Genomic DNA, 16,523 nt, shown 5'->3' with positions numbered 1-16,523 from the left:
TCCATAAATTCTCTAAATCAAAGTGCATACTTCAAACTGCGCTTTCTGCACGTGACGACGACATGTCTGCAACACGACTTGAAGTGTGGGCATTTGTACACACATGAAATTTAATGAAGTAAATCATCTTCATTAAATGATTAAATCGACCAAGAGCCCGATAAAATTGCACACGTGGCCCAAAAGTCAACAAAGTTAGTGCGGATCTGAATAAAACTCATGTCAGCACATAAATAGATTATTGTAATTGAAGCTACGTGATTCCGACGTATATCGGAAATTAAATGTCATTGACGATTCGAAATGGTAATCAGACATTTGATTAAATTAATAAATTCCTTAACTGTTATAATTAAATCAATTATTTTCTCTTTAATTTAGTTATGAGAATAACTAATTTTAAATTAATCAGAAAATACATATTGATTTAATTATACAATTAAAGAAATTTATTATTTTAGTATCATTAAAATATTTTATAAAATGGAAGTCTTGACACTATAAATACCCCTTCCAACATGAAGAGAAGTGGACTTGAGAAAAAAAAATCACTTCAGCAAGATCACTCTCGAGAAATCCTGAAGTCTCCCAAGTCCACGAAGAATCATCAAGCTACCAAATCGCTCATTCTTCATCAAATCCAAATCCAAACCTAAGTCCACGAAGAATCATCAAGCTACCAAATCGCTCGTTCTTCATCAAATCCAAATCCAAATCCAAACTCAAATTTTCAAGATTAAGTGCATGTCACCCTTGAGCCAAATTACATACGTAAATAGAATCAGAGGAGTTCACAAAGATTGTAACCTCTCGCTTGATTATCAATAAATTACATTTTATTTGTACACGTGTCTGCACTCTTATTTGTTTTCAGATTCTCATTCTACAAACTTCCCGGCATATAATTTCAGAGCAACTAAAAATTTAAAACCAACAACTTTTCTATAGTTGGAAAGCTAGCCAATTAGTGATTTGAAATTAAAAATTAGTTAACAGAAAGTGAAGAAACTGACCCTATTAGAACAAAAGTCTTAATGGAGCCATAAACAAATTAAATGAAATCATGGAATTACCACTACTGAGACCTGTTGTCATTGCTTCATGGTACAGTACTATGCGATCTTATTGTTTCGATCCATTATAACTCAATTGCCAATCTAATTCAGTCTGTAGTAATGAGTCATGGCAGTTGCAAGTGAAAGTATTTTAGAAAGAAGTACAACAGAGTTATTCTAGTCATTTGGAGAAGATAAATTGCAATACTAAAGAGAATAATCAAATAACCAAACCAACATGGGTGGAGTCCAATCAAAGCTCTTTAGATCCATTCAAAGATTTTCTCCATTCAAAATATAACATCTGAGAACTCAGTAAGCCACTGCAGGCCATTGTGTTGTCACCGAAATCCATTATCTCTGCATCAGTTTTGTAGAGATTTAGAGAAGACTCACTTGATTTGAACCCCCTTATATAAATTCTCCAAGACTTGAAGGAGAAGAAAACACATTCAATTGCGTGAATAAAACTTTAATATGAAATAAACACAACTGGCTAAGCATGCCTTACCTTTGTATTCCTCAAGTCTCCCTATTATAATTTTAGTCATGACCCCTGCAATCACCAAGGACAGACGATGAGAAATCATGATAGTTAATCCATCATTTTTATCACATTCATAGCAAATTAGTTTCATACTAAACCAAACGGGTCAAGAACTCACCCCTTTGCTTTTCCCAATTCCCAATTGCTTTTTTCAGCTCTAAATTGTTTTTTTTTTTGCTTTCATCAGCGGCCTCCACTTGTTTTTTGCTATAATCGCAATGAACAGAAGGATGAAGCCGTCTCCCACTCCCCGTAATCGGCTCAAAAATAACCCTTGCATAGTAATTAACTTGACATCTCAAACTCTTAAAGTTTAAATTGTTTTAACACTATCCCAAACATAATTCAAATAGTAAAAAAAAAACTAACCTCCTACAAATGTTGAACTCAGCTAAAGCAAAGCAATGCCACATTCACATGTACTTCATAGATTTTACTGGAAAACATGAAATGAAGCCACATCCAATTTGTTTATTCATAGCATCAATCCATGCCATAATCAGAAATCACATAAAACAACGTACCTTAGAAATACGAATCAAAGATGAAAATAAAATCATAGAAAGAATGCAATCGCCTGCAAGAATAAAATCATAAAAACACTTTCATCAACTTATCAAAGTCAATAATATCTCAATCAAAATGAAAATCTAATTCCCTACTTATAACTCAATTATCATAACCAAACAAATCCATTGCTCTGTATCTGATCCACAGAAAAACAAAACACATATGCATTCTTCCCAAAATCAATTCTTAAAATCTAAAATTGCCTGAAAATAGGATTACATATGAAACCAACTTATCCAACTTCCTTCACGTTATACATGAACTACATGTCAAAGTTACTTCAATTGAAAGTGACAACTTTGAAGTCTAAGAATTACCCGATTACGAAGTTTGACATCAATGAATCTGCAAACAGTCGGCCAATGCATGATAATTTGATCTTGATTGCGCTATGTCTCTCTTTCGTATGAATTGTGAATCGTAAATTGAGAGAGGGTATTCTGACGAAGACATATATACTCGGATGAGTCCCACGTAGTCTTCGTTTGAGATCGTGTGCCTAACAATTTTCCTCGTTTTCAGATCGTGCAATTCTTCTCTTCAAGCCAAACGGTTCTAGACTTCCGTATTTTTATTTCAAGAATGATTTTGGTATTTTACGGTAATAACCCATACTGATTTTCATAAATTTTAGTGAACTTTGTAGATAATTTGGGAATTTTAAAATATTAGTAAAGTTGTTGACACTAAAAGAGCGCTTCCGATTATAGTAGTGGAGCTTGGGTGAATGATGATGCCAAACATACTAGGAGAATCTTTTGTTAAAATTTCCTCTTTTTTATTTTTTATTTTATTTTATAATGTCCAACTCTAGTACATAAAAGAATGGCTTTATCTGTCTTCTGAATTTTTATTTGTGATATAATTGTTTGATGTCACATAACCAGACTCACCGCCTCTGTAACATTTTCATTTCTTGAATGATTTTTTTAATGAATCTTCTTTTGAATGATGATTTTTGTAGTTTAGTATTAACTATATAAATACAGATGAAGTTTGTTTGGGTGATTTATTACTATAAGAATAAGAATATCTCAAAATTAACGGCCCATTCATACTTTTGGCCCCACCGTTCGATTAATAAATTGGTTACACAGAACCTAGGAAGCACAAAGCACCAACTTGCCTACTTGCTTCCAAACCCATTCATTCAATTTAGAAAAGGTGAACCAAACCCATTCATTCGGGCAAAACGCAGCTGGGCCGAACGTAAAGAATTGTTGATCTTGATGATAACTTTGTGGTTTGTCCCATGAACCAATCGGATGTAATGATATACCGTATACGGTTAAGCCAGGATATTGGAAAGACGAGAGATCAAATTGGAAAGACTACTCATTCTCAAGGAAAAATAAAAATTGGAAAGACTACGTATTATGCTACTCCGCGGATCAAATGAGGGGGATGAAATGTGCTTATTAAACGGAATATTGTTTTCAAAATCATAACATAAGTGAACATTGATAAAATTTCAGAGAATGAAATACAAACTTCACTAATCGTACGTCTTTCTTTAATTTGCTCTGACAAATTTCATTGTCAAGTCTCCCGCATGCATATATGTCGCGAATGTCGGTGGTCGCTGGTCAGTTGGTATAAGGGCTATAAGCATAAGTTCTCCTGTGTGCTCTAGATCATGTTTCAAGGTAGTGGAAATCTGAGTAGGCTCGACATATCTCTATCATACATACTGCTTCTTACTTGACAGCTTGCCCTAGAGTACCTCGCTCTCTCGTCCTGTGTTGGTTCTTATCCTTGGAATGGAGGGCTTCATTTTCTAAATAATTTCCTCGTTCTTCAATTGTCTTACAAATATCCTCAAAGCGTGACCTTTAAATGTTGAATTATTACGTGACAAGGGTGGTTGCACAACTTTAGGCGCTTGGTCGGGTTGCTTCACCAGCAGTTCTTCTTAGACTTGGGTGCATATGTTGCAGGTGCGTGTTCTTACTTGGTTGTTTGAATTAATGGGCATCTAAAATCCAAGATTTAGGTCTGTTGAGGTATTGGTTTTCTTACTAGCTAGTTACCACTACGTACTTGAGTACCCGAGTTAGCTTAAAAATCCTGTTCATCAAGAAAACTGATATATATTGACCTAAAAACGGGGACTTTACTTAAATGATCAAATTAAGCTTAATAATGATCGAATTATTGATCAGCACTGTTATAATTAAACTGCTTATCCTTAAACATTACGTACTCATATACATACTTTTTGGTACAGAAAGCACTTTGCCAACGAAATCTCTGGTTTCCATCCCAAATTAAAGTGACCAAAACATCATTATATATTGATGTTATTACAACAGTTTAGATGAAAGTGTAGGTTCATAAGATCGTATTATAAGTCACTCGAGTACTGGCTACTTTCTTTTGAAATTGAGCAGACAGCAGTACTGTATATATGAGCCCAGGCCTCTGGTGTCCAGTTAATTATACAAGGACATAGGGAATCTGCAGAGGCAACAGCTCATGCAACTATAGATACTAAAGAAGGATAGACAGAACAACCCCACCAGGCCAACACCAAGTTTTTTTCTGATGAGGAGGCCAACACCAATTCATAAAGAACCAATTAAGATGCCTGGTGAGTCATGTCCCTCAGGAATAAGGGGCCCAGAATTGCACTAGCTAGCAACTATCCAAAGCAATTTGTTTTCGAACCAAATAGATATATAAGTAGGTCCATCACAGGCTATATCATGTCTTTGGTCGGCCTGGCCCGCGGAGTGTGATAAAAAAGAAAACAAGCAATGCCATGGCGGTTTATATATCCACGTTTACTTATGAATTGACACAGAGAATTGCAGGTCCAAGTTTACTCTATTCTGCCTTGTATGCATATGATTAATTGACATCGATCGAATAATATGTTACCACGCAAATAGCCAAAAACTAATGCAAGAAACGTTTTTGATTAAGAAATGTTTTTAATTTAGAGTAGAGAAGAAAATAGAACAACACGAACATGTAATTAAGTTACTGGGCTAGCTTTTGCAAGTTTTAAAACATAAATTACGTACAGTCGATCCCTCTCATGAGATCGAAAAAACACGTACTCATCAGAGTGATCAGACAACAGTTAAGCAATTGGGATAGTAAATAATTAGGAGAAGTATAAACAACAAAGCTTGCTCTTCCAACTTCTAACAAACTCTGTACATGAATTATGAACGAACCGCAAAAGCATGCACTCGATTATACTTCGAATAGTAATTACAAGTAAACCCGAGAACCATTAATATTATAACTAATTGATACCCCAAACAAAGCTTGCTACTCAAAGCGAAGCTCAAAAAAGAAGGGTAAAAAATCATTGATTGCTTGTTAAGCAAAAATTCTAAGTAGATACACCAGGGCAAACCATCCCACCAACTTCTCCTTTGAACCAAACATGTCACCTTGAACGGTAAAAGAAGATACTAAGCTCCTGACCAATACTTTCATCCGGATCAATCAAATGAAATGATTCTGAATTTGCCGAACCGAAAACTCTCTCGAAATTTGCTCGCAGGTACATAATCTCATCATCATCACCATCATTAAGCTCCTTCTTCCCAGTTATAATCCCAGCTCCCACCGCAACCGAACCCATCATCCTCAAAGCTTCTACGTCATGCTTTGTAGGCCGTCGCTTAACCGCATACCCAACTTTCCTGCTGTTGCAGTACATAGTCCACACCGGAGTGGACAGAAGAGAGGTGTAGTTTGGTGAATTACCCAGAGTAGAAGACTCCAGGGCTATTCTGAGAAACCCTCCTTGCATTTCCTTGGCCAGGACTGTTGTGGGAAGAGCTAATTCGAGCAACAGAATTGGGTTGGACATGGAGTTTGTTTGGATGCAGAAGTGGACTTTTCCTTTTCGGTAACCGAATATGGTGCCGGTTATGATGTTTCTGGGATAAGAAAAGCTTGGGTGCCAATAGTGTAAGCCGAACTCTTTGGTATCTTGATGGTGATGGTGACGATCCTCTTCTACAAAGGTGCAGTTGCAAGTTGGGATAAGGAGTTCGATGAGAGAGCGAAGAAGACGCCATGACCGTACTTGTTTGTGGCACTCGACGGTGGTGACGGCGTGGGTCATGTGGGTGGCACTAACTCTCGGGTACGCCATGGCGCTTAAGGGAGGGAGGGATAGGTGGTGTGAACCAGGCTTAGAATTGGGTGGTTGAAGATGGTAATGGAATCTAGGGTTTATATAGAGAAAGGAGTTGTCTTTGTCCATGATATTTCTTATATAATGATATGTTGATGTCTGCATGCGTGTTTTCTTTAGTCGTTTAATGAACGAAATCAAATATTCATTTGGGTTTAAGAAAATACATTTACTGACCAAGAACAGTGTTTCCAATTCAGACTAGAGTACCAAACAGATTAACAGTCATCAACTAAAATTGTTACTCTATTTCTGAAGATGATGCATGGGAAAATGATATTCGCACGTAATGATAATTACTTGAGAGAAAACTTTAGACCCTCATTTTTATAATTCAGATAGTCCTCTACTTGAGCTGGTTAGCTCTTTATTGTACTCGATCATTTGGAGGAGGAAATGTTCAAACTTGCGCTCACGTTCGATATTGTTAAAAGAAAGTTCCTTTTTTTTTATACTAAAAAAAAGAAAGTTCCTTGCTGTTATAGTATTATACCAATATTTAGTTGGACATTTGGAGTTGGCTCACGTAATTTTTAATGTTTTTTAAAAGAAAAACTGTATTGCCTACCTCACTTGTATATTTTACAACTACATTTGCCAAGCAATAGAGGTAAGTACGTCGATCATGGGATCTATTTGTACCTGCATATGTATAAAGACGATATATGTATATATGTAACATAATATCATAATATATTTTATATATAACAAGTTAGTTAATTTACATATTCATCAACATACCGGCCAAGAAACTTATATACAGTACGTGGTTGATATTTTGTTAACTGATAGCTATCATGTTCCTGAGTCTGAAAAAAAATAGCTCTCGTCTTCTTAAAAATAAAAACACCATACCGGCCAGAGAAAAATAATATGATTTGCACCATACATTCACACTGATTTATAGTGTTATTTGCTGTTGGTCATCACGAAATCTAGTTAAGAGGTAAGTTCGTCAAATATATTGGAAGGATGAGTTCAGGACAAAATTTTCCAGACTATTCTGAGATCATGATGCATGCCGCCAAAGTAAGCCTGTGTATAATTAGTAGAGAAATTGAGTTTGTGTTTTTTTGTTTTTGTAGGAAGATGAAGAAAGTGGCGGGTGCAAACCTAGTGTGGAAAATTATCTGGCCATATTGGACTGCAATTTTCTGTTTTCTGCTTCAAAGAAACTGAATTACAATTATTCCTTGCTAATGAAAATTCCGTAAGAAAATACAATTAGCAATCCTCCATTTTCGACTAATCATTAGAGAATTGAGTATTGTGCTCTATAATATTCCAACAAGTCCAACTATTCTTCAACAACTAATTCATACAAGAATTGGTGACCTTTCCTCCAATATAATTTTGAAGGAACTTTAATTAAAAAATTACCCTGAAAACTAGCACTAGATTTCATTCCCTGGCTGGGTTGTGTTATACCACATGAAATAGACTTTTAAGCAAAAAGGGCTGAAGCAAATGAATGGAGTTGTTTCGCTTTCTAGCCTGGTTTCTCCACTCATGTCCGTAGCCTTTCTCTTTCCATGTGTATGTTCCAGAAAATGACACAAACCCAAATTCTTTTGGTAATTACATTTCCATTAAGTCAAAAAAGATATCACGTCTCTATTACTATAAAGACAAATTTATTTTTCTATCATTAGTTGCTTACAAACATACATGTTGTAATGTAAAAAACAAAATAGATAAAATTAAAGATAATTACGGAAAAAAAATAATGTGTAGTGAGAAGTTGTGATCAAGATTAACTTCCGTGAAAATATACACAAGTAAATACTAATATTTATATATCATGTCATCCTTCATGTCACTCGTATGTATGTTTAAAAGTGAACTTAAAATACGTGCTTAAAATTTCTGATCACAATGGTCTAGAAATAATATGTTCAATATGTGGATTCCAATATGTATATTACGTTGGTTAGCATTAATATATCCTTCTCAAACAAAGTTCCTGACATTGAAAAACAAACCAAGAGGCATAAGTTCACCAATGGGTCCAAGTTCAATAGCAAAATACATTTGGAACCAGTGCTTTTGTTTTTCATATTTCAGAAACACTGTGGGGCAAATAAAACTTTGATTTGATGAAACAAAATATAACTGGACTAATAAAACAAACTACAGAAGTACTGTGCATTGCACTTTTGCAATTTTCTTTCTTTTTGCATATCATGTCTAGCAACACATGCAACAATTGGCGATCATTATGTTCATGAAAAAAACACTTTGTGCTGTTGTTTATAGGAGAAATGGACAAATTAAAGGAAATATGGGACCGAGACAAAAGAAAGTGTGAGCCATCTCAATCTGTCTAGGTCCATCTTTTGTCATTTCTGTCTCGGTTGTTTTACATTAGAATTTTACAAAAGATGAGAGTTTGAGCGATGAAGAAATGTTGAAAAGGAAATTAAGTAGATAGGCTCGATCTAGTCGATCGTCGATCTCCAATCTCAGTCTGAATGTGCATGTAGTCGTTTTCAGGTGATGATCGCTTTGATTATGCATTCTTCGGTTTTTCCATTAACACTAGGTGCAAGAAACAAAAATAGGAAGATTATACGGGTTCTTGAAGACTATTGAATTGGCTGCCTTGTTTATTAGAAGAGAATAACTTTGGGACGTATTTACGAAACCTTTGTTAAGGAATTACTTGTTTTTGATCCAAAGATGGTGTTTACGTACGTAATTAGTATATATCGACTACATATCATCATATGACTGGATCGTATAACCAATGAAGATGTTCATAGATATCCCAAAGTAGCTTTGAGCATCAGCGCATCAGAGCATGAATCCTATAAGCTTTGCGTATATTCTTGCAGTAAATCTACAGAGCCAGAAGAACTTCAGCTGATTCTCTTGTCAAGTACTATAGCTTCGAGATTCAGAAAGAGTTGAATGGGATTAACTAATACTTCTCATAAGTAATGAACTAATGAACAACTGAACAAGTAATATTCCTCAGTTAGAAACAAATATTTCTCAGTTATATGGTTGAGCACTGAAACTGATTGATGCAGAATTATGATTTATGAATGAGTCTTGATTAGTGTTGGGTTAATTGACATGACGATTAGGCAGAGACGATCGAGACATCGAGTTAGGTTACTATTACTTGACATGGGATGGATATGACACAACAAAAAACAGAGAAGTGGAAGTATATACTAGTATCAGTAGTATGGTAGTATGTGACGCCACAGATCGAGAGAGCATAGATAACATTAATACCGTAGTCAGGGGAGAATTCTGCTATACGCTGCTGCATGGTATGCAGCAGCACTTTCCACCACAAATTCCACACCCACACTCACTGTGCATTTTATCAAACCCTTCATTCACCATACAAAAGTGTGTGTATAGCATACATGTCTGTACACCAGACAAACCCTAACAAAGGAATAACGTACATGTATCTACAGTACCAGCGTGTGGAACTTTCCGATTATGCACTGTTCTTTATGTCCGGCAGAATTTGGCAAAATCTGCTTTTGAATTGTGGGTCTGACAGACAACAGTTTGATTGGAGATATTGCGTCGTGTATTCTTTGATCGATGAATTGGGAATATAGCTGATAAGGATCACTCAAACCTTAAGAAAAAGATTCAGTACTGTTACAATTATCAAGATTAGTCTTGTTCTACGTTGGGTTTGTTTGTGATGTTGAGAGTATGAATCTCACATGGGGGAGATTAGACTTCGCTTGGTGAATTTATAAAGGTTTTGATCAATTCCATCCATATCTAATTAGATCTAGATGTGAAATAATTCAAGTTTTATCATGGCATACAAGCCATTATCTCACGCATTAATGTATTATAGTCACATAAATTTCAAATCATTCTATATACGTTATCCAAGTGAATGGTTTGAAAGATATCCGATTCATACGTATCGAATGAAGGAATATGAATCAAATGTGAATTTGTTTAATGAATAGCTCGGTAAGTAGTTATATTGCTTTGCTCATACAGTATAACAGTCTCTAAGAAGCAAATGTCCACCTCATTTCCTTTCCGTTAGTTTGTCTCTCATTAGCTCCACCTGAAAAGAGAAAGAGGTCCAGTTTCGTGAAGGAGCTAGGTCCAAAAGAAGCCCACTATATCACAAGATTTGCTGTTCGATGGGCCTAATCAGGCCTATGCAGGGCTCTATCCCTTTGATACTTGATAGTTCCAGTTCATGAACTACAAACTACACTACTATAGAGTAGTCGTGAAGAAAAACATGAATAATAATTGAGTTCCACACGAAAACATGCCTAATCCCTAATGCGCCGGATAATGATGAATGTGTACATAAACAATGAAGGGATCTAGCTAGATATATACATCTTGCAATTGAATATTTGATAGTGGAGGAGCTCCTTCTCCCAATCACCATCATGACTATAAAGAAGTTCCATACAGACAAATTGTATGGTACATTATCTGCATTATTTAATCACAAGTTTATCTGCATTTTTTCAACCAGTACATCGTCAACAGAAGTAGGCAGCATATATATTTCTCGAGTCAAAATATTCAAGTTGCATATTTTAATTCTATGTACGCCCACAGGCATCAGAGAAAATGATTGTATACAAATCCATATCAGAACGAAAGTGGAATATACTCAATCTAGTGTCCCAAGACTCCCAATTAACTGAATCATATAGATCGAAGTGATAGGTTCGTAGTCTAAGTAGAAGTGATACGTACAGTTGCAATAAATTTATGATATTAGATAGATCGATCAGCCTCTTCTAGTCAATTCTGCTCATTTGTGAATTTTGATTTTGGTTTGCTGATCATGAGTGGTGGCACTAGACAGGAAAAGCCCCATTCTTGCGCACCGATTCCAAATTGAATCTAGATCAGTTTCTTGAATTGAGGTAGAGTTTCGATCTATTCCTAAATTATTCCTCGAAGATGAATTTGGGACTTTAAAAACTGTACGAGCTTCGACTGTTGCACCACTTCGTCAACTAACAAAGCATTAACAAATGTTAGAACATGGAATTAACGTCACTAATATATGCATGCATTATTAACAAGTGACTGAAGTGATTCATGCAGTTCTATCTTTTAAATTCTTCCTTATCCTAAGTTCAACGGTCCACTATATCCTAAATTCCATACATGATGCATGCATCATAATATACACATTGGTAAACATCCATTTAGTCCCTAGGATCTTAGGTCAGTATTTGTTTAATCCCTTAGTTTTTGTTCTAATATGTTTAGTCCATGAACTTACATTTTCTTCTCTAAAAGGTCTTTTTTATTAATTGTTTAAATCAGTTTTATAAACTGACCATTTAGCCCCTAGTTTAGTTTTAATCTAAGCTGCATGAAATCAGGTGCGGGTACGTCGAAGCGCGGAAGCGATTTTTTTGAATTTTTTTGGAAGCAGATACGTTTTAGAAGCGTCATAAGAAAATAATATATATTTATATCTAAAAATATATTATATAAAACAACAAATTAATTACTAAAACATTATAGAAGAACAATATGATAGAAAATGAGCTTAATAAATATTTTGTAATGGCCTAGAATAAACAACACAAATACTTCAATAACTAACATGATACTAGTAGCGTAGCTAACCACAAATGATGCGCATCACATTTCAGTTAATCCATCATACACTTGACGATCTCTCCAATCACACTGACCAAGTATGTGGAATAAAAAAAAAATATATACATTTTACAATGAGTGGCGCGCCCTAAAACTGAATGACTTTGCGCTCTCTCTTTGAGCTTCATCCTAGTCTAGCCCCAAAATCCACAACATTGATTTTTCACTCATCTAGTTTCAATCAGTATCTTGCTCCAAATCAAACTCATCTATAATCTTATATGCCCTTGTTGTCTCACACAAAATTAAAAACTCAAATAAATCCTCGAATCTCATTCAACTTGCTTGAACGAGGCTTCAACCGTATGTTTTCTGGATTTTCTTCAATTATAGATGTTGATTTATCTTCATGAATTATCGAGTCCTTAGAATATGAAGATTTGAAGAGGGATTTATATTAGAGCCGGAAAAGAGAGAAGAAAACTATACAAACCCAACAATTCTCGCGCTTCCACAGCGCTTCCGATCCGGAAGCTTGCGCTTCCGCAACGCTTCCAAAGCCTTCTTTTTCGGAACCGCGCTTCCGCTTCCAATTCCGATTCCGAAGCGGGAATTGGACATCCGGTGAAGCTTTCATGCATCATAGGTTTTATTTATGATCAAGTCATTTTTAATATTAACGGAGTGTGGTGGGCCCATATACTTGAATTTGTCTATATAACTTATCGCATGTACATAAAACTATCCTTAATACCCAAAGGTAAGCAATTAATCTTTATCATAATAGCAAACTCCATAGCTACCATATTAGATATTTTAGCAGAAGCTAGATTTTCTTATAAAGAATTAAAAAAAACTAAATTAAGAGAAAAAAGACTCATAAAAATTAGGAATACTCTCTGTAGAGATATCCAAAATTATTGGGATATTATCTACAATATCCAACAACAAATCTATCACATAAAAGAAGAAATTGCAGTACTTCACGAAAATTTTGAAGAAGATAAAAAACCAATAGATATTTTGAGCATTGGCTAGATCCCTCAACTAGCTGTTATTAGAGCCTAGCCATTGGTTAGTGCTCAAAATTTTAACCCAAAATCCAAAAACCAAGTCCCAAAGATGGGAACAATAAATGAACAAATACTAAAACAACTGGATTTTTTAGTACACCAAATTGATGTAAGGCATCAAGAATCTATAGCCGAAGTCTCTAAACAAAGAGAATATCTAGAACGACTTCCAGATATAGTCTACTAGTTGACTAAATTGGAAAGTAAAATATACTATATCAAATCGCTCCTAGAAAAAGAAGAACTATTGGCAAATGTCAATAGTAAAATAGAAGAGCTCAACTTAAAACAAAGAAAAATCTTAAATCATGTTCAAAAGATAGCCAGAGAACATAAGAAGTTGAAAAATGAAAGCCAATCTAAGACCAAAACCACAAAACCTCAAGGATTCAAGCCCTTAGAAATTCTGCAAGGAAACCCCTAACCAGGAATTTTTTTTATTCCAACCAACACTGAGTCCAAAAGTTTTTGGATCTCTAGCTTCTCTAATACTCAGAGACACAAGAGACATGAAGATGATGAACATCTTTGGACAGAAAAAGGAAGTACAATTACTAAACTTTGAAGAATTTGAATATAATGAAATAAAAAGCAATGTCAGAAATTCTACAATTTCAAAGTTCGAATTCAACCAAATATATAAAAGATGAAATTTTGAACAGTTGGATACCCATCAGTTTAAAATTTTAGAGTTTACCACTCCAGTAACCATAAGAGAAATAGATCTCCTCTTGGTAACATCTGAAGAGGTAGCCAAAGCAAGAAAAAGAAACTACAAGTTTATGCACATTGGAGCAGTCAAGTAGGCATATATATTCTTGTAAGAGAAAGATTAAATTGTTCAGTTCTATGTGTTCCACAAGATAATATGCTGACTAACTTCCAAAAACGTTTGCTAGGAACCATCCAAGCATCGTTATGCAATCAAGTTGCATACTTCAACTGCTTTCCAAACTTTTCAACAAGTCTAAATGATGCTATTCACTGTTTACGATTGAGAGTTAAAACATATGGCACATCCATGAAAGAAGGCATGCAAGAGCTTGCTATAGTTTATAGAATTTAGTATAAACTAATGAGTATAACAGTGGAACCAAATACAAACTTTCAAATATTCTTGGTTTTACTACTGGTTATCTCACAAATCCCAAAAACCATTCAGAGCAGATCCATAGCGTTTCTTGGGATAAGGTGACATTCCAAATAGAGTGGAGGTTATCTGGCCTAAAAAAAAGCCAGAAAGTACAAGGGTTGCAATCTATGAAAATAGAAGAACTAGAGACGTAAGTCTTAAGTTTGAAGGACCAAGAAGAAGTGATGCAACCCTCGAAGGCTTGAAGAGTGATAACTCCATAATTCTCAAAAGGAGCAATACCTTCAGAGAAGGAAATACTTCTAGAAGTACCAGGATTGTGTTAAATGAAGAATATGATCCAGTAATGGAGGAGGATTTAGAGGATGAACTTCACAGAGAAATTAACATGCTTAAGTCATCAGGACGTGAGCTGTATAATGAAACAGAAAACTTCAAAGATCTAGCTCGACTTGAGCAATTAATCAAAGAAATAAAAAAATTAACCTTGAGAAAAAAAGGAAAAGATGAAAGAAAGATCTTTCCTTACCATGAGGTTAAAATTGGGGAAGAAGAAAGCTCCACGCTTTGAACTACCATTTTTAGAATTGGTAAAGATACAAAGCTTCTTGAGAAGAAAGGACCTACATGAGATAAAAATAATAGAAACTCCCAAAGATTTATCCTAGAACTAAGTGCATCAAAAATACCAATTTCACAGTATGGTACCTGGTTAGACCTAGACAAAACCCTTGACAAGAAAAAAGCTATAGACGATTGGGTCAATACAATGTTTATGGGCGCTTGTACAACATATGAAAAGTTTGACGCACAAGACCTACAAACAACGTATCAAGCTATCCTAACTGAAATGACAAAAAAGTTCTACCTTTCCTGGAAATAAACCGAAAGAGAGAAAGCATGACTAGAAAGCATTAAAACGATAAATCTCCCACAGCATTTCCTGCTCAAATCTATGGGCAATTATGTGGAGATATTTCATTTGTTGGAGACAAGACCAAAGAAACAGCTAGAACCAACATATATGCTTTCAAGATATGCAACATAGCTTATTTTGAGGAATACTTGAATGAGTTTCAAGAGTACTACTGCACAATATGAGATTTAGAAAATATAGATTTGATAAAACTCCCTAAACTATGGAGATCAAATGTAACAGAAAGTATAAACATCAAACCACTTGAACGATTATCAGTTTGGAGAGTAGCAGAAAGAATCAGAGAACTGATGAGGGAATAATGCAAGGCAAATATAAGAGCCAAAACTGCCAAGAAACAACTCAAATGAGCTAATAATTTTTGCACCAAACTCCTTGAAGTCCAAAAAAATTGGGGTTGGAAAGAATCACAACGAAGGAGAAAGAAGGAAAATAAGTTCTACAAAAAACATTTCGGAGAAAACAAAAGGAAGAATTGGAATTTCAAAAGAAGCTTAAATTATAAGAACAAGAAGTATAATCTCAAAAGGAGATTTTTCAAGAAGAAAAAAAATCAACTCCTCAAGAATCTAAAAAGAAGAAAACATGCAAATGTTGGTTGTGGAAAACTGAAGGACATTATGCTAACGAATGTCCAAAGAAAGAAAAGAGAACTACGAAAGCCCTATTTGAAGAATATGAAAATGTCATAAAGATGGCCAACATGAACATGTTTGAAGTAGTCTATTCCGAAAACGAAGATAGCAAGTCTATCTACTCGGCCTGGTCAGATCAAGATTCTTAAGAAGAATCTATATCTGAGTCAGAAAAAGATAGTAATCCTAGAAAGGTTTATCTCATTCAGATCGAAAATTGGAAAAATGACATTGTAGAAGAAGTCTCTTGTTATGGTGTAAAATCATGTTTTACCTGTAAATTTTGTCTCTATTTTGAGAAAGATGGAATTCCTATATCTTGTGAAAAGTTAGGAAAAACTTTTCACAAAGAATGCTTCATAGCTGAAGCAATAAATAAAACAAAAAATGGTTCGATAAATTAGCTAGTTGAACAAGAGTATGAAAAATACTTTTATGAGATAGAATAATAGAAAGAAGCTGTACAAATAGAAATCCAAAAACGCGAGAAAATTAGAGATATGTAAAAGTGAAACGGAATTGGTCTACTCATATTATTACGAACCCCCTTTATATAGGGGAAATATTACATGGAAATGTATCAATCAGTTTAATGACAACAAAGGAAAATTGATCTGTTACATAATTTAGATCCGTAATTAACTGATTGCTCAATTGTCTCCGTCAGTTAATTTGACGAATGCACACTAATAAAGTAATAATGTTTTTCCTTTAACACTCTCCTTGTGCCAAGTCAAAGACATACTAGTGCGTAAACTGTTGCCTCATCAAAAACCTTGCCATATAATAAAACTCAATGAGACAAAATAAATCTTGGTCCAAGGAAAAAAGAGTACAACACACTAATGACATGCGTGGGTCTAGACTCCCCCTAAAG

At 34.9% G+C, this 16,523-nt stretch overlaps 2 protein-coding genes across 2 annotated transcripts in view; both read right to left on the bottom strand.

Moving 5' to 3' along the window:
* The window catches only part of LOC126788398 (lanC-like protein GCL1), a 252,730-nt gene that overhangs the window by 174,523 nt on the left and 61,684 nt on the right, over window positions 1-16,523 (bottom strand). The gene's annotated exons all lie outside the window — the stretch shown is intronic.
* On the bottom strand, window positions 5,372-6,360 carry LOC126788997 (protein MIZU-KUSSEI 1). Its single transcript, XM_050515073.1, has one exon. It carries the CDS (start codon window positions 6,287-6,289, stop codon window positions 5,573-5,575), a length of 717 nt encoding a protein of 238 aa, XP_050371030.1. The 5' UTR covers window positions 6,290-6,360; the 3' UTR covers window positions 5,372-5,572.

Source organism: Argentina anserina, chromosome 1 (assembly GCF_933775445.1).
Source record: "Argentina anserina chromosome 1, drPotAnse1.1, whole genome shotgun sequence".
NCBI lineage: Eukaryota > Viridiplantae > Streptophyta > Magnoliopsida > Rosales > Rosaceae > Argentina > Argentina anserina.
This window is presented reverse-complemented; position numbering and strand designations above follow the sequence as displayed.

What these genes read in the sequence shown, in the direction of transcription:
- LOC126788997 (XM_050515073.1), bottom strand. Translation starts at nt 6,289, where the DNA reads ATGGCGTACCCGAGAGTTAGTGCCACCCACATGACCCACGCCGTCACC.